The sequence below is a fragment of the Balaenoptera physalus genome, assembly GCF_965194825.1.
Source record: "Balaenoptera physalus genome assembly, chromosome: 1".
Taxonomy (NCBI): domain Eukaryota; kingdom Metazoa; phylum Chordata; class Mammalia; order Artiodactyla; family Balaenopteridae; genus Balaenoptera; species Balaenoptera physalus.
Genome location: NC_138882.1, coordinates 28,284,622 through 28,310,115, shown reverse-complemented (window position 1 = coordinate 28,310,115; position 25,494 = coordinate 28,284,622). Strand labels below are relative to the sequence as shown.

The window sequence follows — 25,494 nt, the reverse complement described above, 5'->3', positions numbered from 1 at the left end:
CATGGTGTGGCTGCATATTAATATATCACCCACATACTGTAGAATAGCCTCTTCTTTTAGGTGTATTTCCCTTAGTTCTTTTCCTAGGGCTTGGGTGAACAATTGTGGACGGTCCCAAAACCCCTGAGGCAATACTGTCCAGGTATATTGTTGCATTTGGCCCAAGTGAGGGTTAGTCCACTTGAAGGCAAACAGATCCTGTAATGAGGGATGAATTGGGATGCAAAAGAAGGCATCCTTGAGGTCAAGCACAGTAAACCATTTGGCATCTCAAGGTTTCTGGACTATATATTGTAAGGATTGTCTACAAGGGGATGTATAGGGACCACTGTATCATTTACTGCTCTAAGGTCTTGCACCATTCAATATTCCCCATTTGGCTTAACAACTGGCAGAATAGGGGTTTTGCATGGAGGCTGACAGGGCACTAAGAGGCCATGTTTTAAGAATTTATTTATGAGGGGTTGCAAACCCTTTTTTGCTTCCAACTTTATGTGATACTTTCTCTTGTTAGGATAAGCAACTTCTGGCTTAAGGCTAATTTTTATAGGTTGGGCATTTATAGCCTTCCCAGGGATTCCTTTGTCCCAAACTGCAGGGTTTAGTGTAGAATATGGCTGGGAATAGACCCCTGTTCTTCCAGCTGATTTGTCTTAGAGTCAAGAAAAGGGGCTGCTTGGGGTCTCCTAATTATAATATGGCTCCAAGGGAGGCCAGAAGGTCTCTCCCCTGTAGTGGGGTAGGACACTCAGGCACAACTGAAAAGTTGTGTGAGATCAAACGCTGTTCACATTGGCAAGTGAGAGGCCCAGTAAAGTAATGGGTGTGAGGCTTTCTGTCAACACCAGTCACTGTACAGCTTTTAGAGGAGAGAAGCCCAGTGTGAGAGATCAGGACAGAGTAAGTGGCTCCCATATCAATTAAAAAATTGATTTTCTTACCTGCCATGTTAAGGACCACCAGGGCTCCTCAAAGGAGATAGACATCTTGTGAAGGGGAGCTGCCAGAATCCCCGGGCCACCTCAGTCATCCAGCATGGCCGTATTGAAGTGGGAGTCCCCCCTTCGCCTTTGGGATGGGGGAAAGTCTCACTTCCAATAACCTATTTGTTTGCAGACTGCGCATGGACCAGGGGGCTTTTTTTTTTGGCACTTTTGGGCCCAGTGGTCAGTTGACTTACATTTGAAGTGTTCCCCCTTGTGGGATGGATGGTTAAACTTCCTTGGCCCCCTTAGGTTGCCTTGAGGTTACATGGCATGAGAGACAGCAACAGCTATCAGTTTAGCATGAGCCCTGGCCTGCCTGTTTTCACCTTGGGTTCTCTCTTCCTCCTCAGCTTGATCTCGATTATTAAGTACCCCAAAGGCCACCTCTAGGAGTTGGGGCATAGGGGATTGTGGGCCTAATTGTAACTTCTGGAGTTTCCGCCTAATATCAGGAGTGTACTGGCTGATAAAATGTTGTCCCAGCAGGGGTTGACCCTTGGGAATGGACAGCTCAATATTAGTAAATTTTCTAAAAGCCTCCATAAGCCGTCCCTGAAAGAGGGCTGGATTTTCTTTTTCTTCTTGGGTCACTCTTTTAACCTTTTCATAGTTAACTGGCTTTTTTGATACACTTTCTCATCCCTTCTAATACCCATTGGATCATGTGATTTCTGGCTTCTGTTCCCTCCCAGGAACTATCATGCCAATGGGGCTCCTGATTTGGGGCTGCGTCTCCTCCCATAACAAAAAGTTCGTGTTGGTACCCGGCAAGCTGGTCAGTGCGCCCCTGGGCTGCTGCCCAAATTCTCTGTTTCTCCTCAGGGGTACAGCAAGTAGATAGGACTATCTGGACATCCTTCCAAGTTAAGTCAAAGGCCAGAGTTAGGGCCTGAAACCCTTCAGCAAACTTTGACTAGGGTCTTCAGAAAATCAGCCAGTCTCTGTTTGCATTGGGCTAAGTCACTTAAAGAGAAGGGCACATGTACTCTGATTGTCTGTTCACCTTTTGCCATTTCCCTAAGAGGGCATATGTTTCCTGATCTTGGGTGCTAGGAAGTTGCACTGTGAGTTAGCTCAGAGGGACAAGTCTCTCCTTTCTGGAGTAATGGAGGGTATAAAGGGACATAGGGAGGTGGAGTTTGGGATTTGTCAGAGGGATCTGGAGAAGTAGGTGCCTCTGGGGAAGTAGGTGGCTCTGGAGAGGTAGGTGGCTCCGGAGAAGCAGTGGAGACTTGGTTTCCCCCCTGAGAACTGGGGAGGATTAGAAGGGGATCATCTAAAATGTTGGGAGTGTTTTCTGATTCCCCAGGCTTTTGATTACAGGAGCCACATAGAGCGAGGTTTTGGTAAAGGATCATGAAGGCTTGAACATAGGGAACCTCAGTTCATTTTCCCATCCTGCAACAGTAAAGATCCAATTGCAAGATGATATTGTAATTTAGAGACCCATTTTCAGGCCATTTTTATCCATCCCCCCAACTTATATAAAGGCCAGGCAGTGTTACAGTGAAGTGTAAGTTTTCCCCTTTTCAGCCCATCTAGTTTTTAAAAATTTCCAATTTTTAAGAATACATTCCAGAGGTGTTTCTTCTGGCTTAGAAGAGGATCCTTCCATGTTGCGTAACCTGCAACCAAGAAAGAGCGCTCCTAGATATGAAGTCTGTGTCCTGGAGACATTTTACCAGGAGGCCTTTGTCAGAAGCGGGTCGGAGTGTCTTCCAAATTCCCTTCTTACCTAATGGGATTTTGAGCGTCCTCTACTTTCCCATCAATTCCTAACCAGGTGTCTCTGGTCGACCCAGTCCCTCATGCAAGGGGTCAGTGCCAGCGCATTGCCAGGGCTCTCCTTGAGGGGGGGGATCTGTTATCTATAAAGTTTATGTCCTATAACAAGTTTCCCTAGGTTGGGGTGTAGTCCTTAAGAATGAGCATCTATAAAGCCTAGGATGTGGGCTGCTTGGAAGTGGCCAGCCCAATAGGTAGTCTGTAACAAGGTCTGGGCTGCCAAGGCCTAGAGTGAAGGGGGTCCTAGAGGTGCAAAAAGGAACTCCTGGAGGAATTGGAGTTGGGCATAATGAAAAATGCCACGGGAGTCAGGACCTGAGGGCCTAGAGGTGGGAGTATTCCCAAAGGGGATTTCTGGACATAGAGTAAGGTGAGAGACAAGACTGCAGAAGAACCCCAAACCCTTTCCCTTATCTGTTTGGTGGTTATGATAAAACTGGGGAGAACCTGATGATTCCACTTGACACAAGCAACAGCGAGTTTGGACAATGTTTCCCATGTAATTTAACATACCAAATGAACCCAACTAGTTTAGGATCTCTCTTTGGGTTGCTCCAAGGGCCCTTTGAAGCACCCCAAAGTTAGCTGGAGGTCAAAAGAACTTGATATTTGGGAAGTCTGTCAAAAATTTCAAAAAGTTTTAAAACACCCAATCAGATAGAATCATAGGTCACCATGAAAAAATTATTCCTTGAGCTAAGGTGAAAGAAAAGATTGCAAAAGTAAATACAGATCACTTAAAGGCACAGAAACTCACACAATCTGTTATCAAAAGCAGCATTCCAGGAAAACTTTGCTCTCTTATGAGAGAGAGAAACCAAATCCAGTCTTGCATCCACCTACTCTTAATAAAATCCATTTACCTAATTGAATTTAATCCAACCTTAGAAAATCCTGACCACATACAAAATTCTCTTCTCAGTGTTCCTTTTCCACAAACCTTCTGCAAATTTCTGTAGACATATTTTGTCCCTTATTTTTTCCCATTCAGAAACAACCAGCTCTAGGACAAAATCACCCTTTTTTCCTTTCAACAAAATATATTTCCATTCCTCACACCTTCTTTTCTGAAAACACACATCTTACTTTCCTTAAGCCACCATGAACTGTCTTTTACATTAACATTCTATAGATTGGTAGAGAACATCTCAAGGTGGCATCAAACATCTTTAGTTTCTCTCTCACAAGAAGACAAAAGTAGGTAAATTTAGACATGCTTAACAATTAATGTTCCAAAATTTTATCTTATCTGAAATGGCCTGGATATTCAATGAATTCTTAACATTTAACTTAATTTTGTTTCAAGTTACCAAAATTTGGAGAGACTATTTTAGATGGACATTACCAAAACATAATTATTCCTATAGAGTTTAACAAAAAGCTCTTATCTCAGTTACATTTACTTAAAAGTTTAATGATATTGGGTTATTTTCCCTGTTGACAAATTTCATAACAGAAACAATATGCATTTATTGACTTTCAGTAACCCTAGGTACAATGAAAGTATTGTACTTAATGCTGATGTCTCTAAAGACAGGTCTGTATTAATTAAAACCACAAGCTTAAGCTAGCTCTAATACCAAGTATTAATTCAATATTAAATATTTCCCAGATCACACGAACCTGAAATGTATTCTAGTGAGCTTCTTTTTTATTTCTGAGAATGTATATAAGCACTCAATTTCTTTTAAGCAAATTAAATACAGCTCATTTACAAGTTAATTTTTATATAAAGACAGACAGAACCAGAGATCTCACAGTTTTTCTGCTTGAATTTAAAATGCCTCTTTTTTTTTTTTTCCTCAGTCTGGAGAACTACAGATGGATCAGGTAGTTCCTGAGAGCCCAGGCAGAATAGTTACATTGCAAAGGCAGAAGAGAGATGCAAGCGCCTCTCCTTTTTTTTTTTCTCTCTTTAAAATCCCACTAAGTAACCCAAGGCTGGAGCCTCAGGCCATGTGGCCAGTTTGTATTTCGAGGTTTAAGTGCTCCACCATGCCCACAATGTCAGCAGAGACTTGCAGGAGCAGTTGGACAGACAAAACTACATAAAACAAAGATACCAATGACAAAAACTTAAAGACACAAACAAGAAGTTTTCAGGAGAAAGGGGACGGGAGTGCAGGTATAAGAATCAAGGGAGAGGTAAAGGGAGGAGGGACAGAAAAGACGGAAAAAGAGAAAGAGGCAGCAGGAAAACAAAGGCAAGAATACTGGGACAACAGGACTTGCAGCCACTACATGATATGAGGTTTAAACCTCTATCACTCTCATAAATTCCCATCAGGGAGAGCCTGCTGGACCAGGATCTGCATGGTGTGAGGCGAGCCTCTCCCACCTCTCTGCTTGTCACCTGACAAGGTGAGCCGTTGCCGGCCAGAGGGAGCAGGTCTCACAAGCTGGGAGGAGTGATGCTGTAGCTGCCCGATGTCCACTCTCTCGGAAGGATAGGACAGAGAATTAGGAGAGGACAGAGACAGGAGAAGTAGGGAGATATTAGGAGAGGGAAGAGGACAAGGGGGAGGGGAAAGCATTGTCTGAATGAGGGTCCTGAGACCCCCAGTGTCCAGGAAGGCAGACTTACCAAACGTAGTGACGCCGAAATACGAGGTTCAGGCAGCCGCTTGTCACCCATGACGAAGCGGAAGTCAGTGGTCCCGGAGGTGCCCAGGTCCTCTCCCCAACAGGGTACAACTGCCCCATGCTGGGTGCCACTAAGTCTGATACCGACCAGGGTTCTTGGCCTCCCCCAATCAATAGAAATTGACTAGAGGCCAGACAAGAAATTCAGGCAAGGCTTTATTGGGGCTCCTGCAGCGGTTGCAGGAGGGAGCAAAAAAAGTAACAGATTCCCTTGATGGTTCCCTGAGTGGGGGTGAGCTGGCTCCTTATATGGGGTGAGGGTAGGTGTGTGTTCAGGGGTCAGGCCAGAGGAGTGCCTTAGCTGTTTTGCCCACCCCTTTGGTGGTGTCGTGTGCAGGGGGTATGAACAGAGCAAAAGCTCCCGACACCTGGTGTTTGCTTCTGGCTCCTTGGAAGTGGCAGTTGGGTTTTTTGGTCTTTTTGTATCTTTTTTTAATATATATATATATATAAATTTATTTATTTTATTTTTGGCTGCATTGGGTTTTCATTGCTGTGCACGGGCTTTCTCTAGTTACGGTGAGCAGGGGATACTCTTCGTTGTGGTGCGCGGGCTTCTTATTGTGGTGGCTTCTCTTGTTGCGGAGCATGGGCTCTAGGTGCGTGGGCTTCAGTAGTTGTGGCACGCAGGCTCAGTAGTTGTGGCTCGTAGGCTGTAGAGCGCAGGCTCAGTAGTTGTGGCGCACGGGCTTAGTTGCTCCATGGCATGTGGGATCTTCCAGGGCCAGGACTCGAACCCGTGTCCTGTGCATTGGCAGGTGGATTCTTAACCACTGCACCACCAGGGAAGTCCCGGTCTTTTTGTCCATAATTTACCCCCAACTGAGCATGCACACAGTTATTTTTAGTCCCTTATAGTTTCTTTGTATTTTGTTGCTGTAGGAGGTTTGTCCAGGTTTAAGCACTGCAACACTGTAGCAAAGGGTCCCAGGTCCCCAGCCTGTCTCAGTAGCAGTACAGAGAGTTACATGGATTTGAGAGATACTTAGGTGGCAATCAGGCAGGCAAAAGGCTGGTCTGCAAGAGACCTAACACAGTTGTTACAAAGCTGAGCACTGATAGAGAAAGGAGCAGAGACTGAATAGAGTTTTTGTTTAATTCAAGAAACTGACTCCTCGAAGGAGTATTTGGGGGAAGGGCTTTTCACAGAATAAGATAAAGTAAATATTACATTGTTTATCAAGGTGTAAGGTTTTTTTATCTTATCCATTGATCAGTCTTTGTGATCAGATTTTAAGGGCAGAGCTTATGTCTAGATTAGCAATGATTTGCATTTCATGTGCAGTTCTTATCTCTTTTGGGAATAGTTGAAGAACAGATTATGTATAGATTATGATAGATCATGGTTATTGCCTAAGAAATTCTTCTTCAGTAAAATTCTTTCTCAGCACATAGGGGTTCATTTATTTATTTAGGAAATATTTATTAAGCATTGACTATGTGCAAGACACAGTAGAAGAGATGAAGACTTCGTCCTCAGAATTTATAGCCTGGAAGAGTGAGATGGCCCCTCAGATGAAAATTGCCCTTGTTTTATGCACCCTGGTGCCAAATAATTCAAAAACCTCATTCTTCCAAAATAAAATATATTCTTTCAGTAGCAGTGTGACCCTTAGACTCTCTGACCTTCAGTTCTCCCATGTGCAAAAAGGATAAAAATAGTATCTACCTAATAGAATTGAGATACCCGTATAAAGAATTTAGCATTGTGCCTGTACGTAACATTAAGAAACCTCCAAAAATGTTAGCTATTATTATTATTGATCAAGAATAAACATGTGCCATAATAAATATTTGTTTTAAAAAAAAAACCTAATACACTGGAATTACATCTTATACTGTGATTAATTTCTAAAACCAGGGCATAATCATATATAATCAAGGTTATCCTTCAAAATTTCTTAAATTGCTCAAAGTGATAATATTAAATAATAGTAAATCATTAAAGTATTTGGAATACATGGGATTCTTCAGCAAGTTGGTTAAATTTTCTCTGTGGTTCTCAATTCTTCATTTTATTTTTCAGCAATGAATTTCAAAGAAGTCATCACACACAAATCCACATGAACAATAATTTCACTTTGTCAAATGATAAAGAAATCTAAAAAATCATTTCACAGTTCTTTCCATAGTATTCCCCACCCACAAATCTGTATAGTATATTTCAGGCTTGATAGCATCCAGTCTGTGGGCATATATACTAAGTGGAATGGCAGGAGAAATCCCAAAAAAAGGTTGCTGTGTGTTCTTAAAACATTTACTGTTGCATTTACCTGGTTAAATGTAAATATAATTCAGCTCCATTATATTGATAATTCCTACAACAAGGATCACTAAGACTATTAAGTAGGATTCCTAACACTTCTAAACTTCATTAATATATTTCCCTGGAATACAATGCAATCCTCGAGAAAGTCAGAGCTACTATTTAATCCAACAGTAAGCTTTGAGAAGTCATATGGCTACTGAGTACGGACAGGATCACGCTTAATTAAATTTGATTTTTAAAATCTTCCAGAGATGGCATTTCTAGCCATATTCCCTGGGTAAATGAAATGTTATCCATTCTTAATATCAAGAAATGTTTATATCTTTAAATTCTGTTGAAGTGCTGTGGAAGGTGGAAAGAACAATGAAAAAATTAGGGACTTTGGGGCCTGATAATCCTGGGTTAAGTGTGGGCTCCTCCCCTCGCGAGTCCTGTAAATTTGGGCAAGTTAATTAATCTCTTTGAGGTAATGATAATATCAGCGGGCCTCTGAGGATTACTGTGAATATTAGGGTTAATGTAAATAAAATACCTAATACAAGGTCCATGATAAAGTTTTACTATATCGCTATCATTGAAACATTCTAGTCTTTGGCTCATTAGGTGTAGATGCAGTATTGCAGTATTCAACACAAGCTCCTTGAACCCTTACCTTTAGATAAGCAGAACTGTTGGTGATTGTAGACAAGGAGTTATAAGACATGAGGGAACTCCATTGGGTATGAATTTAGGGATGTAACAACAGCAGTTTGATACAAAGATGATACAAAGTGGCCTGTTTATAATGTAGGGCTTAAAGGGTTGGGGGGGTTGTCTAGAATTAGAATGTAAGAATGCAAATTTATATAATTTATTTCATTTTATTTACATTTTGAAATAATCCAATAATATGCTTCTTAATCAGAGATTGAACCACAGAAATAACCTTCTAAGTCCTTTTTTCCCACATCTTTTAAATATATTCCTTTGTCTTAAATCCTGTAAATTATTTTATTGCACACAATTGTTGTTGAAAGGACAGTGTGTTAAAATTAAGTAGTCTTAAAATAAATCATTAATTTGTTTTACATTCCAGATTGGGACCAGAAATTAGCCACAGTTTCATCGAATCCTAGACCACTTAATTCACTGCCAGAGCATTACTGTTGTGAAGAGAGGTGGCTTTGAAAGAAAGGATTTTATACTAAAGTAACCATGGCATTTGAACAAAATAACATTTGGCATTCTTAAGTGACTCTTTTAGACTGAAATAATGGTAACAGAACTACTTGTAAGTGTATATCCAGATGGCTACAATCCTGAAATATTTACATGTTGCAAATTCTTTTCAGACTAAGTTGGTCAGCCTAGGGCAGGGAATCAAGATCAGCCTTAAGAAGACTTGTCACCTGTTCTTAATGCCCCACTACCAGTCTTGTTGCTGGTGTTGGCAAACCATCTCACATTTAGTCCAGTGGTTTTATGTGGGACCAGGTAAGAATATAATTGCCTCCGCCTAATAACTGCATCACTGTTGGAAAAAAAAAAGCAGCAGCAGCATCTGAGGATGTAGCTAAGGAGGAAGATTACTGGCATCACAGACCTGGAAGGTGCTTTGGATGCAGAACCCCAGATATGACACAGGGCTGTAGTGAGATGTGGGGCTGGTAAAAAGAAAGATTAATTGAAAGTCTCGATACAGGAGTTAACATCCCTATCCTGACAAGAAGAAAGCCTGACAACTAGGCATCAACTCCCTAGGCAAAATGCTAGAGGTTCTTCTCTAAGAAATGAAATGATCCCAAAGGAAAGAATCCTACATTCTATTCCCTAGGAACCCCCCAGCACAGTAGTTGGTTCTTTACTCAACACCCCAAAGTGAAGTCTACCAGTTAATAAACTCCCCCCAAGAACACAGTTACATATATATACACATGTATATATACATACATCTCCACTCTTAGTTGTGAACAGCCAACCAAGGATCACCAGAGAGTTGAAAAAATACTACAACATGAAAGACAAAGACCAAAATAAACAAAACAAACAGAAGAAATTATCCCAGAGGAAAGGGAATTCAGGGAACAGAAAAGAACCTAAAACAAGCTAAAAAAAATTGCTTTATCATTTGACAAGAGATGGGTCAAAACAATTAAATCCATAAACATGAAAAAGCAATCTTTCCAAAGCTCTTAGAAATTAAGAATGATTGCTAAAAATTAAAAAATTGACAGGATTTAGAAAAAATTCTGAAATATTCTATAGAGAATCAAAAAGCAAATAAAATGACTTTAAAAAAAAAAGACATATAGTAACAAATCAGGTCCATCATCTAACTAGTAAGCATTCTAGAGACAGAACAACAACAACAACAAAAAATTAAGAGTAGAGGGAATTATCAAAGAAACATTTTCACAGAGCTTAAGACCAGAAGCCTCCCAAATGAAAGCTTTGCTTATCTATTAGTTGTCATGTTCTTATTTGAGGCAGCTCTTTGTGTTTTAAGGATATGTGATGAAATATTTTTTCCCCAAGTTTTACTTCTGTTTTTTCATTTTTTGTTTTTTTTAAAAAATTTTGTTCATAGTATTTTTTTTTTTTTTTTTTTTATGTTTGGTAAACATAGGGGTATGGAAGCCACCTGCCTTCCAGAATTCCCCAAATCCCAGACTGCAGACAATGCTTGCAGATCTTTTTTTTTTTTTTAATTAATTAATTAATTAATTAATTAATTTTGGCTGTGTTGGGTCTTCGTTTCTGTGCGAGGGCTTTCTCCAGCTGCGGCGAGCGGGGGCCACTCTTGATCGCAGTGCGCAGGCCTCTCACTATCGCGGCCTCTCTTCTTGCGGAGCACAGGCTCCAGACGCGCAGGCTCAGTAGTTGTGGCTCACGGGCCCAGTTGCTCCGCGGCATGTGGGATCTTCCCAGACCAGGGCTCGAACCCGTGTCCCCTGCATTAGCAGGCAGACTCTCAACCACTGCGCCACCAGGGAAGCCCTGTTCATAGTATTTTTAAAACTTTTAATTTGGTCAGATCTGTACATTTTTCTTTAGGGTTTCCAAGTGTCTTATTTTTCTTTAGAAGGCTCTAAAATTATTTTCCTATATTACTTTCATTACTTAAAACTTTTATAAGTTAGATTTTTATTCTATTATAAATTTCTATTTTATGTTGAGATTGTTTTGCTCTCACTCTTTTTAATGTATTCTTTTCCCAGTGAAATGAAATGCCTATATTAAGTTCCCATATATGTTGCATCTATTTCTGGAATGCCTAGTCCACTTCCCTTATGTATCTGTTCTTTCCCATGACAGTATCACATACTCTGATTATAGTAGCTTTATACTGTTTTAATATCCAGTGAGTAAAGACCTCCTTTCTCAACACATTCCTTTCTCAAAAATATCTTAGGAATTCTTGCACATTCGTTTTTTCACCTAAGCCTCAGTATAATTTTGTCCAGTTACAAAGACCACCACGGCAATTCCGACTGGAATGGCATTAAATTCATATACTCATTTGTGAAGGACTGACATCTTCATTCAACTATATTAATCAATTAACATATAAAACATATATACTAAATAGGTCCTCTCCCCACTGAAATATCTTGTTCTGTCATTCATGTCCCTTCTACGAAGTTTCATGATTCAGAATTTTGTTTTCAGTGGTTGTTCCGTGCTCTCATGATGCCTCCTGAAGCATATGTATACGTTTCGGCCTATAGTCCTCTTCTTTCATACAAAACATGGTTTGGTTGTTTGGCATCACCTTCCTCCCAGTTTTTCTTGCCAACCTCATTAGCCTTAGCAGCCTCACCAGCCCCTCACTTATTTTGTTCAGTTGCTCAAACTTTCCAAATTATTTCCAGCCTCTGAGTCTTTGTATATGGACTACTTTGTACTTCGGCCACTTATCCTTTTGGTCTGTTTAAATGCTGTTTCTACTGAAGGCCTTCTCTGACCTTTTCCAAATTTAGGTTAGGTTCTCCTGCACAGCACTCTGGTTCTTTTCCATCCTGGCATATGTGTGTTTAGCATGCTGTCCTCACTACAATAACTTTAGAAAGACTGGGTACTTGTCACCCACATACTTAATACCTGGCATATACACTTGCTCAACAAAGATTATTTTAATACAGTTGTCTATGATTTTAAAGACTGAACTGTATCTGAAGAACAGATCCTCTCAACCAGTTTAATCAGCAAACAGCTCACTTTTAAAGAGAAACAGGAGAATCACTCAAAATGATCAAAAATATGTAAATGTGTATCAACATCAATAGGAAGGTTACACTCTTTTGGTACAAAAATAAGACCACTCCTGACTTGAAGAGAGGGTTCTTTACATTTGCTTCTGGACCATTATTAAAAATGTGTGTCAATAATGCAATGCTTATAGCCAAGATAATGGACTTTAAAAACTAATTATTAATAAAAATATATCTAGTGAAGATAAAAGACATTTAGATCCTTTCAAAGATTCTGTTTTTGATCTCTCCTCACCTTACCTCCACAGACTATAAAGATAAAACTCTTTCTTACATATACTAGTCGTATTACTATTACTTCTTTTATCAGAACAAAAATACAATACACAAAACATACTAGAAATAGTTGGTTCTTTTTAATCAGCTATTGATGGTATAATAAAATAAATTTAAGTGGCACCTAATTTAAACATGTAAAATAGTTCATTGAAGGATAATCTACAACACAATATGTTAAGCCAAATAGTCAAAATAACACCTCTTTTTTTTTTTTTTCAAGAAGAAATAAAGGCATGATCAACATTATGACCAAAAATTTGGGTTCATTTGGACACTTATAGATGACTTTGTAGGCATATTGGCAGGCACGATGTTGAAATACAATCCACTTGACTTATAAATAATGGTAAGATAAAAAAAGAAAGCTGTACATTTCAGAATTGTCTGAAATTAAAGAAAAATATCCACCAAATATCACAACAGATCCTTTAATGACTAATTTTTTTTTAACATTACAATTGCTGTTTTAGTGAACACTTTTTCTCTTTGAACATTTAACTAAATGTTCAATGTATTAAATAATTTACAGAGAGAAATAAGTTTTGTGTTCTGTACAAATTAAAGGACCCATGAATATAACCCCCTCCCACCACCAAAGCTCAAATTTGCAATGGTCTCAGCAGAAAATAAACAGTTCACAACTTAAACAGAATTTATAGCATTACAAACGTTTACAGGACTCCTCTCTTATTTTTTTTGAACAACGAAGATTACAATGACAGAACTGAATGATCAGAATGTAAAAATATTTGTGCAAAACTGCGTTAATTGTTCTTACCATTCAATAGAGGTAAAACCTATGACACAATAACAATAATGAAGAAAAACTACATTGAAGGTAATTCTGTTAGATTTCAAACAACATTGATCATATTATTACTAAACATTGAAAGAAAATGTGGCACCATGAGCAGCAGGAGCAACAGATGATTCGGCAATTATGCCAGCTAAGGACGCTGACACTGAAAAATGCCAAAGTGTATCTCCACACCAGCCATCCATCTGAAAAGACTGGAAGCAACTGTAGGGCTTAAAACTCACTTCAATGTCTTTATTCTTGAATTTGTAGATCATAAATGAAATATTTAAGAAAGTCCTTTCCCCCCCTCTCAAGGAGTGTTTCTTGCATCACTGGAAATCCTTAAAAGAGTTGAATCATAGACTCTCTGGATTTACCTACACCAATCCATTTAACTGGGAGAGGGAAAAAAAATGGTATAAGAATAGTATTAATTCATTTACAATGTTCAATCTTTGAGATTAACAGATCCCACACTTTTCTCAATGTCACCATTTAACTTTTCCCCACTGTGTCTTTTGCTATCTTTTTTTCTCTATTAGCAGATTATGCCAATTTCTAAACAGAATGTGCAGTCAACATTCAGCACAGGGTAGTTTGCCTTACCATTTCCTGTTTTCATTGCACAATGTTTACAACTATTCAATTCCTAATGATTAGTATAGTAAAATACTGGCCCAAACTAGCAGAGACCTAAAGAAACTAAAGGTTCTTTAATCAGAGACCTAACTTGATTAAAGAACCTTTAATCAAGTTCCTAATTAACTAGAAAAGATAAGCATCTTTGATAAATGGATGATATTAAGAGGACACTGCAGTACCACTCTAACTTTCATATCTCACAAAAAGTAGAAATATCTGGAAAAGAATACTGTTTTAACTTGCACAGCCTGAGAACTTGGCTACTGTACCAGTCCAGGGGAATCTCTAATAGTCTGCACCACATGGGTAAACCTTTATGGCATTTTATAGATGTCATTGTTAAATTCATGGTTGTTTATATTTCAAAAGATGTTGACTAAGGGCAGTGAGCAAACATGCTTACAAGATTTGATCTCAAGCTGGGAAACACAGCTAGCAATATGGAAAAACAAGATTCACGTTTGGAGATGAACCACAAATATAAGGAACAATACAAAATCAGATTAAGTGCATAACAGATTTTATACAGAGGATACTTCCCACTCACTTCACTTTTTGTCTCTGAAATCTCTAACAGTGCAAAAAAAAAAAAAAGGAAAAAAGCAATGTTTTAAAAGAAAGATTTCACATAACTAGTCATAGCCATAACTTGGTTATGCCTAACTCCTTGGCCAGCTTACATGTTTTTTAATAAAGAGTTTTATTCTTTATTCTTATATTTTTTAAAATTGGATTTCCTATTTTCTGTACCTATTATTTCCTAATATCTAGTCAAGAAACTCCCCCAACTCTCAAGGGTGGCTTAACCCCAAATGAAAAAAACCACAAACCATTTTTGGTGGTAGTAAGGACACAAAGAATTTGTTATTAAGAGGGAAAAAGGAATAAGAATCAATGTCAGAGGGTAAAAAACAGACTAACAGAGAATTATAAGCAGGGTCAAAAGGGCGAGAGGTAATCTATTATCTTCAGGCATACGAAGGATTAGAGAAAGATGATTATATTTACTCTAGGGAATAAAATTATTTTATATTTTCCTGGGCATTTGTGCAAATCGTGAGCACTCTACAAAGTAATAATTTTATTTTTTTGTAATAATTTTGTTTTTTATCCTATTTCAAAAGTAGACAGTTAAGTCAAAAGTAGAAAAAGATAGTTCTTCATAAACTATTTATATTTACCTGGAATTTGAAGCTCATCTTCAATAAATCGAACATAATTTTGTGCATTAATAGGTAGTTCTTTAAAAGTCCTTGCATTTGATATGTCTGTGTTCCATCCTGGGAGAGTCTTATATTGAACTTCAACTTTATTTAAGACTTCTTGGTTTGCTGAAAGTTAAAGGAATAAGTATATTTGTCCATGGTGTACACTGCCTATTGTCAAACAACTTTTTGATGTATCATAGATTCACAATCTCTTATACTTAGAGCCAGATACATTTTGGAATTTAGAATTTTTCAGAATTTAGAAAGGTAAAACAGTGCACCATCTAGTATTTTATAATCAAACATATTTCTGCAGCAACAGGATTATTCACTCTAAGTGGGTAGATTATTAGTTCTAATAACATCAGTTCAAGTCAGGTTTTGCCATCAAATAGTTTTGGTGCCAAATTCACAACTTTCAATTTTTAGAGCTTTTTAGATTTCCACACTATGGATTAGGGATTGTGGATCTGTATAATGGCAGCAATCTCACAGAAAGAAGGTTTGCATATTTGCTCTCAGCTGGGAAATCTATTGTTTTTGTGAATGTATACAAAGGCTTTGCTGGAAATTTTCTTCATTATCTCACCTAACCAGTTTCTCTGTATTCCCTAATAGAAACCGAAAGGGTGCTAAAACAAGAACAGTTTCTTTGACTAGAGACAGTATGGTGGATGCTATGGTACACTGTCCAGATTTCCCTCTTCAGGATTCAGACACTCATTCCCCAGCTATGGGAGTACTGCCTGCTGAGAACTCACAGTTCAGAATCTCCCCAGCTGTCTCCCTGGAGCAGCCCATATCCAATGACTTGTCAATGTGGGGATACAAAGGACCTGACTACTTACCTTAATTTGGGACTACTCTGAAAAACTATTCTAGCCCCAGAGCTCCCCTATGGGATCAGCTAAGGGCTTTTCATGGAACTTCTCTGTAGTTCAACTTCTCTCTCTGCCTAATCCCGCTTCTTCTCTCACTCCCTTACAGATGTTGCTGCTCAGAGCACTTGCAAACAAACTACCTCCATATACATCTCTATATCAGAGAGTCTGTTTCCCAGGGAACCAAAAGTAAGACAGTTGGTGCCAGGAGTGGTATAAGGAAGAAGGCTATAAAATGCAATCTTGAAGCTGGATCATTGGCTAGCTGGCTGGCAATGAGGAGGATCACTAGTGGTGGACAGAGTATGGATAATCTCTGGCATGTCATAGTAGTGCAACTGTTAAAACTTTCATGGGAGGTGAACTGGGATGCCACGGTAGGAAGTACAGCACTCGCAATACCTGAAGCATTGAGAAATGAGCACAATGGAACAACGGAATTGAACGGCTCTAGATGAATGCCATTCATGAACTGGAGAAAGACAATGAAAGATGAATGAAAACACCTAGAGAGAATCTCATCTCCTATAGCAGAGAGCAGGAAAAGCTGAGGATCAGGCTTAGGACTCAATCATACAGACAGCAGAGCTCAGAGAAAGCTGAATTCTCAAATCCAGCAACTCTGCTATGACAAGGCCAGATCCTGTTTGAGAAAAAAGTGGGATCCTGAGACTCTGGATGAGACATCCGGGTTGAATCCCTAGATTCGCTGATGGCCTGCAGAATGGCCTACTACTTTCTGTTAAAGACTAAGGCTTCCCTTTGCTTGAGGATGATGCAGAAGCCTCTGCCTTGCAAGGCAGCTTGTGGCCCTGTCAGGGCCTACCTCTATCTCCCCTCCTGACCAGCAAACAATATCTAGGGTCAAGGTACAACATAAGTTGGCCAAGGATGCGTGGGGCCTGCTAAAGGAGGAGAGGGGCTACATTCTGAAGGATCTGTAGGACTGAGCCAACATTTACCAGTAGGAGCCAAAGAAGTATGTACGGAACTGGATCCTAAAGGTACTGGATCAAGGGGTCCTGTGAGTGGTGGAATAAAAAGTTTAGTAAGAGAATATATTGATATGGGAGTTCTCTCCTATGATCCATGATACAAACGTGATGAAAGCATACTACTAGGAATGTTCTTAGACGCTTAGAGAAAGTGATGAACCACACTAAGTCAGAACTGTTTGTGACAGATGATAGAAGAAGGAATCAAGAGACTCAGTGGGGCTTCTCCTTCCAGCCATGATGGAGTACATGGTTCTAGACTAACTTTTCCAGCATAAATAACTGTAAAACTGGACAAAATATACGACAACTCTTTCCAGGCAGTGGTCAATAAGCAGCACAAACTGTGGTTTCTGAGAGAAAGAAAACTCGTAAGCAATTCCCAAAACTACTCAACTCTCTGCCTAGGGACAATTTCCTGATCAATGAAAGTCAGGACCCTGGAGTCAGTAGAGAATGGTGGTCCCACTGACCTGAGAAGGCAGACATCAGATTTCAGGGAAGCTGAAGTAGCTAGAATCATCAAGGTTAAGTGTCAGACAGGTGGGAGCTATACAGACAGAGAGGGTACCTCCCCCAGAAGTCTGTGTGAAAGTCCTGTGGCTAAAGTTCAACCATACATGCAAAGAATGGGACTGTGGGAGGCTTACCAGATAGCAGTTGTCACATAGTTGAGTGGGACAAAGATTCTAGAGGTCAAGCAGTGCTGGTAAAAGGGAAGGAACAGGGTACACTGGCTCTCCAGCACTGCCAGATTGGAGAGATCTCTTTATACCTTGTTAACTCTCCTGGCATCCAGCTGAGACAACAGAAAGGCTGTTCATTAAAAGTAAAAACCATACTTTAGATTGAAATCTACTACAGACTCCCCCCTCAACACCCCAACAAAGCCTAAAACCAAGCTCTGCCAAGATCCACAGAGGAGACAATTTGGAGACTATATCACACTAGGTTAGAGAGATTTGGGAAACACCTTGGGCTCTCCACATAACTATATTAACAAAGCATAAAACCAAGCTATACAAGGTTCAAGATGATCAGCCAGTAATTCAGCTGTCCCCTAAAACAAGAACCAATACTCTTCAGAGTAAGACAACTGAATCCAAGTCTCCACAACATATTATCCACAATGTCCAATATTCAACCAAAAGGCATTAGACACAGAAACAGTGATCCACAATCAAGGAAAAGAATGGTCAACAGAAACCAAACTGGAGATGGCCCAGATGTTAGCTAACAAATAATGACTTTAAACATGTTTCTAAGAACTTGCAGCTCTCCTCAATTCCCAAGGACTGGTCACAAAACCTACCAGCCTACCAAGTTCCATTAAGCTAGTCAATATTCCTTCATTTGACATATTTCTAGTCTTATAGGATGACTAAACAATTTAACAGTTTCTATTTCTGGAAGCTGGAAACATTTTTGGAACTTCCTGAGTAATTGAAGAAATCATACAACTAAAGATACGCCTGAAAAAACACATCGCCTCAAGTAGGAAATCTCCCTACATCTATCCACTTTAGACACAGAATAGAAGTTAGAAAAAAATCATTCCTGTGGCTTGAAGGACATAGTTTGTTAATGTATTAAGAGGCTGCTTACCCTGAAAAGCAGGGCTCTTTTCTCCTGTCTCACATTTCTCAAGGAAGGGAGGAATGCCTACAGAGAGGTTACTTTCAAAATAGGGACGATAAGATTCAGGAGCAGCATAACCGGGCTCAGTGGTACCATGTCTCTTCTTTCCTATTTTGAGCACATGCTTGCTGCGACCCAGCACCCAAATGCATAGCAGCTAGGAAACAAATGCTAGTAAGTGAATGTACTTGCACTATTCACAAAGGGCATATCAAGTCTGTGGCTATATATCATAAATTATACAGAAGAGCTTTATGAATTGCTCTAATACATACACCTAATAATACTCTTTATACACAGCCTGAAAAAAAGAGTACCTGGGAAATGAGGTATAATTTCACCATCTAACTTGTATGCAACTCCAACTTTGATTTCCGTAAACATGTCCAAAATATCCAATTTGGTAAGTGCCAACCTAATTTTGGAAGAAAAGGTGACGTTAAAATAGCAAATTCTTAAAGGCCCTAACAACTAACTTGATAAGGGAGTAAAGAAAAATTCATACAAAGCTAACAGTTCCAAAGCAATTCTGAAAACTGGTTAGGATTATATTTTAAAGCGCGCCACACATAAAACACTACAGGGCAATATACTGATGTAATTTTTCCTCATAATAAAAACAATGACTTAACTGATCTACTAGTGGGTTACTTTTCTAATAATTATAGTAGATTTTCACTCTTTGATAGAGCCACATCCTCTTGCTTAGTTTCTCAGGATCAACCAACACATATCCATAGAGGGCTGCCTGGAGTAAAGGATGCATCCTATGGCTGTGGGACACAGCAAAACTGACTATTCCACATGGATGACAAGATACATGTACATTTACACACATGCTATCCATCCTCATTTCTTCACTCTCCTTACCATCAATTCCACCCTTCTGGTCAGAAATTGTCAAAGGAGAGTGAGGAAACCACATCAAGGACCTCTTCATGATACATCAAAATCTCCCAATAAACTGACTGAAAAACAGAGTTTTACAGGAAAATCTATAGAAATTAGATAAAACACTAGGTTTGAGATTCTTGTCCACAGATTACTTTTTTATCCTTTATTCTGTTATTTGCTAGAAATTAAGCATAATTAATACAAACATGAATACATTTTTACATTTACTTGTGTGTATGTGTTAATAACAACTTTTACGTAGCATTTTTAGTGTGCCATGCAGCATGCTATATATGCTCTCATCTAGTTTTCAAAATACCCTTTTGAAGTAGATAGTACTATTATCTAGATTTTAAAGATGATGAAAAAGGCACAGAAAGATCAACTTGCCCAAAGTCACACAGCATAATGCATGGATCTGAGATTTGAATCTAGAAGTCAGACATCTCTCAAGCTCATCCACTAAACCACTGTTATACTGCTTCCCCTCTGTATATATATATACTCTATGTTGCTCCATCTATCTATCTACTTACCTTTTTAACTGCCTGTCTTACTTTCCTCTATACTTATACGCATGTAAGAGTATCACGATTCTTTTCTCCCAACCTTGGATGTCTAGGAAAAAAACCTGGGGCCCCTCTCCTTATGTGTCCTTCCCCTATATCTTGGTCCACTTCTACCCTGAACTGCAATTTCATTTGGAGTCTAAAGAGTGAAATTTTTCTATTAGTGCACTACTCTAGTTTGCACTCCACAAAACTTAACCTGTGGTCATGAATTGTCATTTATGAAATAAATGTTTCTAAGAATACTCACGCAGTAAATCCATTAATCATATGAGCATATTTGAGCAAAACAAGGTCCAACCAGCCACACCGTCTTTTCCTTCCAGTAGTTACACCAAACTCTCTACCCCTTGTTTGTAATAATTCTCCAATTTCCTAAGGAACAGAAAATAAAACCTTAGGACTAGAATACCAATGCTCTAAATCTAGTAGAATTATACTTAAGATCATATAACAAGTCAAAGTTTCTTAGAGATAAACATCTTTCAGAAAATAAGTAAGTTGAAGATAGAATTCCATAGAGATGATAGATTTTATGTGAGGGAGGCATTATTTGAGATAGATCCACTTTTGGCTTCACTTTTTACCACTATTTTAAAACCAAGAACATTTTTTATGTTATGTTACATTAAATGCTGCATATTAAAAACTAAGTTGTTAGTAAGTATTTATTAAAATAGATAAGTTAGGTCAATTTGTTCTAAGAACTTTAGTTTGATGATTTTCCTGAAAACCATAAGGCAAACTCTCATCTAGTAGTTGCTACCACAATGTCCTTTTGAAGAGAATTGAGGTTGAAAACAATGTTCAAAGTTCTAAGCTACAGCCACTCCCTACAGCCTAGTTTTCCCATCTATGATCTATCTGTTCCTTAATTTACACCTTTCTGATTAAAGCCATCATTTCATTACCTCACGTATTCTGACATAATTACAATTAATATGTTGCTCTGTCAGGTTTGAATTCCAGCCTTGTCTATCTGTGTGGCCTTGGGCAAGTTACTTCAGCTCTCCATGCCTCAGTTTCCCCATGTGTAGAATGGGGATGGTAATAGCACCCAGCTCCCAGAGTTGTTGTGAGGATCCAAAGAGCTTCTAAGTTTACAGCAATTAAACAGTGCCTGGCCCGAAGTCACCACCAAGTAAGTGTCGGCTATGATTAGACAATGTCTGGAGATCATTTTCCTCAATCTTGACCCCTAATAAGCTCTTGGTGAAAGATAGTTGTTATTTTTAGCTTCTTTCTCTTCTACCATCTTAATCCCTTCATAAACCCACCTGTCACTTAGCCTTGCAATTACAATTACCTTTAAGTACCCACTAATCCCTCCCCTTTTGTTGCCAATCTGCTGCCACTAACAATAAAGGTGTATATAATTTTCTTTAATGTTGCTCTGATTCCTCTTGCAAATTAAGTGAAATGCACAGAAGACAATAATTCATTAAGGAAAAAAAAAAGCATGATTTTTTATTTTAAAACTTCTAAATTAGATTTACTGAGAGATAGGCTCACATTGTCTTGCTCTGTAGGAAAGGCACCAATACCAACTCTAGTTGTATAAGCTTTCACAACTCCATACACTTCTCCAACATTTTGAGGGGGCATACCCAAGCCAGTACAAACACCTCCAACTGTACAGTTCGAAGAGGTTACAAAAGGGTAAGTTCCTAAAAATAGAAACAAACAGTAAAATATACACAAATGACAGGCATTATTTTAAAAATTCTGCATTTGAGTATATTCTAGGTATTTGACAGACTTATGAATATAACTGTAACCGCCCTTTCAAAGCCTCGATGTTTTAGTCCTGATTCCTTTTGTCTGTAGAGAGATAAAAACATAGGTGGTTAAGCTACAGCTGTAGTGCTTATACTAGAGAGGCTCCTTGAGTACATGCAATTACTCAGCTCTTTCTGGTAGGCACTCACCTAAATGACTGCTAAATAATTTAATGCCAAAACTCTGGTGTTATTCTATGTAGACTTATATATATTTTAACACTCTCCTGTTAGTTTAAAGCAAATTTATTTTACTCCCCTGATACAAATATTTAAGGTGCACCAGCAACCTGGAGTGACAACAGTACACTAAGAATTTTGTGGTATTCAGCATTTTCTGACCTTTTGATCTGTCTTCAGGGATTAACCCCAGAAACGACAAGAGTAAGCAAAGAGTGGTGTACTTCCCCCACCTCCCCAAACCCTGGCCCCAAGATCCTCTTCATACTTAAACTATTCACTATGCTAATTAGACACTGCTTTCTTTCCAGATTGGATAGGCATATTATGGTATCAAAAATACATATCTACTATAGAGAAATACTCTTTAATTGGCTTACTTGGAGTCAAAAGCCAATGAAATGTCAGTAAGAGCTGAGAAATCTGATAAATCAGATTTATCCTGAAAGATCATGTTTAGATGAAAAGGCCAACAAATTAGGCCAAGAAAGGCAGCAGTTTGAAGACGATAGCATTAACTTTTTGAAGATGGAGGAAATGCTCTAAATCCACTCAGAATCTCACGTCCAGGGAGTTCATTAAACAGACTTCCATAGATCTTAGAATGTGCATGTTTAATAACAATGTATAATAGCTTTTGATATTTTTAAAAAGGCTGAATTAAAGATCCTTTCAAAGGATTCATCTAATCATCTTACAGTTCCAAGGAAATGAGGTCTGGAATTGAACCATAAACCAAACAACAAAAAAAAATCACAGTTTATAAAACCCAAACCCACTGACCCAAATAGTGATTTCATTTTTCTAATGAACTGCAGAACTTAACACAAAATATTCCTTTTTTAAAAAAAGGGGTTAGTATAAGATGACAAACTTTCATCATTCCTGAATATACAAGCGAAAAGCCTTATTTTAAAATCCTTTAATGTTAACATTAATTATTTATATCTTAAGCAATTTAGGACTCAGTTAAACTCCCCATAAGTCATATCTCACTTACCAAAATCAATATCTAGTAGTGCTGCATTTGCACCTTCTACCAAGATTTTCTTTGGTGGTCCATGTAGAGCCTCATATAGGAAATAAACTCCATCTTTCACCATTGGTTTAATCCTTTCCATATAACTCTATATACAAAGACAAAAACCAAGTTCAACGTATACTAATAAATTTACAGTGAAACCAATACGAGTAAAAATTACCTGACTCTGACAGTGAAAACTGACAAATGCAAAGTAGAAAGGGATTGGTGACGGTGCCCACCCTACTGCAACATTAGGATTGGCTTTGGTCTCTCATACTGATTCTCCAGAACCAGAAAAGAGACACTATTTCAAGAAAAGTAGAGATACAATGAAATTCAAAGGTTCTATTTTAACCTCACTGCAAATAATGATGACAATCTTCCGAATAGTCAAGTACTCATACTTCATAAACCAGCTTTCAGGAAAATAAATAAGACCTGAATATATTACATTATGCTTTTATATTTTGTAGGTATTAAAAAAGCAGCATTTATAGTCCATATAACCATAAACTGCATCAAGGTTTTTCTCAAAATGTGGTGAAGGCCACAAGTGACACTGCCAAGCATGCAAGTATCAATAATTGACTAATATTCTTTTCCCATTGTATTCCATTACAGTAAAATACCTTAGCAGTATTACTAGTAGATAATATCAAATACTAACATACACACAAACATGATAAAACTTTCTCAAAACACGTTTAAAGTATTAATAATACTGTTTAATTTTAGGAATTCAATTAAAAATATAATATAAACAAGAGTTTCCCCAAGGCTTATAGTATAACTACAATAAAATCTAGTTTCAACCATGTTTAAATATTTAGCCAGACTAGTATGGAAATTCCAAGACCCACTCATGAACTCACCTGAGTATGTTATACCTATTGATGAAAATATAATTCCCCCCTTGGCTCTAGTCCCCAATCTCATGCTTCTTCCTGTTTTAGTCCTTTTTCTTAATGCTTGAAATGACCGTGCCATTCATCACAACCCTTGTTCCTTAAAGTCTTGGTTCAATATATAGTAGTCCCCCCCTTATCCTAGAGGGATATGTTCCAAGACCCCCAGGGGATGCCTGAAACCGCAGACAGTACCAAACTGTACACATACTGTGTTTTTTCCTATACATACCTACCTATGATAATGTTTAATTTATAAATTAGGCACAGTAAGAGATTAACAACAATAACCAATAATAAAATAGAACAATTATGACATTACACTGTAATAAAAGTTATATAAATATGGCCTCTCTCTCCTTCAAAATATCTTACTGTACAAATGTAAGGTCTTTTTCATCCTAAGCACTTATCATGCACTGTTATACTTTTGCAGTTTGAGGTTCAACAGCAAAACTAGCACAAATTTCTTCTTCCTTCTTCACAACTTCATGGATAGAAGAAGATTCATTCTTACTGTAGACCTTACCAACTTAGCATATGATTTTTTCTCTTTCCTGATTAAGTTGAGAACTTACACCTTTTCACTTAAAGGAAGCACTGCATGACTTCTCTTTGGTGTATCCAAGTTGCCAGCATCACAACTCTTGTGCTTTGGGGCCATTAGTAAGTAAAATAAGGGTCACTTGAATATAAGCACTGTGATACTATGACAGTCAATCTGATAAGTGAAATGGCTGCTAAGTGACTAATGGGTGGGATGCATTGGACAAAGGGATGACTGACATCTTGGGCAGGATGGAGCAGAAGAGCAAGAGATTTCATCACACTACTCAGAAAGTCTCAAATTTAAAACTTATGAGTTGTTTTGCAGTTGACCATGGGAAACTGAAACCATGAAAAGTGAAACCAAGGGTAAGGGGGGAATACTGTTTATCACCTATTAAGAATCTTCTTACCTAATTCTGGTCATTATTATTCACCTACTTTCCTTTCATTCGGAACATGTATAAAATAGAATTGAAAAGATATACCCGCACTTTAGTACGTAAATATTTCCAAGTTGCTAGTAATAAATTTAAAATATTTGTTGCATGACAGAATGAAAACAAAACGGCAGTCTATTCCAAGCAACAATCCATACACTGAAATCCAAATACCTAACATTTATAATGTTCCTTGGAGGTCATTTTTTGTTTAGAAATTCAGTTGAGTGGCTAGACCTAAGGCCTGCAACAATTCTAAAATGACATATCAGGTATGTAAATTCCTATTCAGTTCTGGAATTGATGTCATACTTATTTAAGAGTGACAATCAGACACACCAGAAGCAGCTTGAAACTCACCAAAGATTTTGGAAGAATGGAAGGGTGGAGAGGATAGGCAACTTGACTACTGACTAACTCAGGCACCAACTGTGGGCCTAATCTTTGGCCAATTACCTTACTTGTCTCTTAAGAGTACAGTGCTAAAGAAATTGACCCTATGGGGTAACAGTCTTAAATGGGCTGGTTAGTTTTAAAAGTTATCATCTCTTACTTGTCCCTTTGTTGATCTATCCCCCAAATTCCTATGAGTGATTTTTATATAATACAAAGCTGGTCTTTTTTTCTGCTCAAAAATTATTCAATAGCTAAACTCCCTATCACTGCATATAAGACCAGCATAAGACCTATGATTTGGCCCCTACTTGTCTAACTTTATTTTCAGGTACTTTATTCTTGCTCCTTGCTCCCCACTCAATATTTTGTTTAAGCTACATCATGTGA

The 25,494-nt window shown here is 38.3% G+C and overlaps 2 protein-coding genes across 2 annotated transcripts in view; one reads left to right on the top strand and one right to left on the bottom strand.

The window, feature by feature from the left end:
* The window catches only part of SPMIP3 (sperm microtubule inner protein 3), a 45,097-nt gene extending 34,847 nt beyond the window's left edge, over window positions 1–10,250 (top strand). The window contains exon 4 of the mRNA XM_082471361.1: window positions 8,759–10,250. Within this exon, the coding sequence (XP_082327487.1) occupies window positions 8,759–8,850 (92 nt within the window). The 3' untranslated portion in view covers window positions 8,851–10,250. The remainder of the gene's footprint in view (window positions 1–8,758) is intronic.
* Window positions 10,251–12,267: 2,017 nt separating this feature from the next.
* The window catches only part of ADSS2 (adenylosuccinate synthase 2), a 39,053-nt gene continuing 25,826 nt past the window's right edge, over window positions 12,268–25,494 (bottom strand). The window contains exons 8-13 of the mRNA XM_082471000.1: window positions 22,797–22,923; window positions 21,351–21,505; window positions 20,089–20,213; window positions 18,693–18,790; window positions 14,835–14,984; window positions 12,268–13,406 (exon numbers count right to left, since the gene is read on the bottom strand). Coding sequence (XP_082327126.1) covers window positions 13,354–13,406; window positions 14,835–14,984; window positions 18,693–18,790; window positions 20,089–20,213; window positions 21,351–21,505; window positions 22,797–22,923 — 708 coding nt within the window. The 3' untranslated portion in view covers window positions 12,268–13,353. The remainder of the gene's footprint in view (window positions 13,407–14,834; window positions 14,985–18,692; window positions 18,791–20,088; window positions 20,214–21,350; window positions 21,506–22,796; window positions 22,924–25,494) is intronic.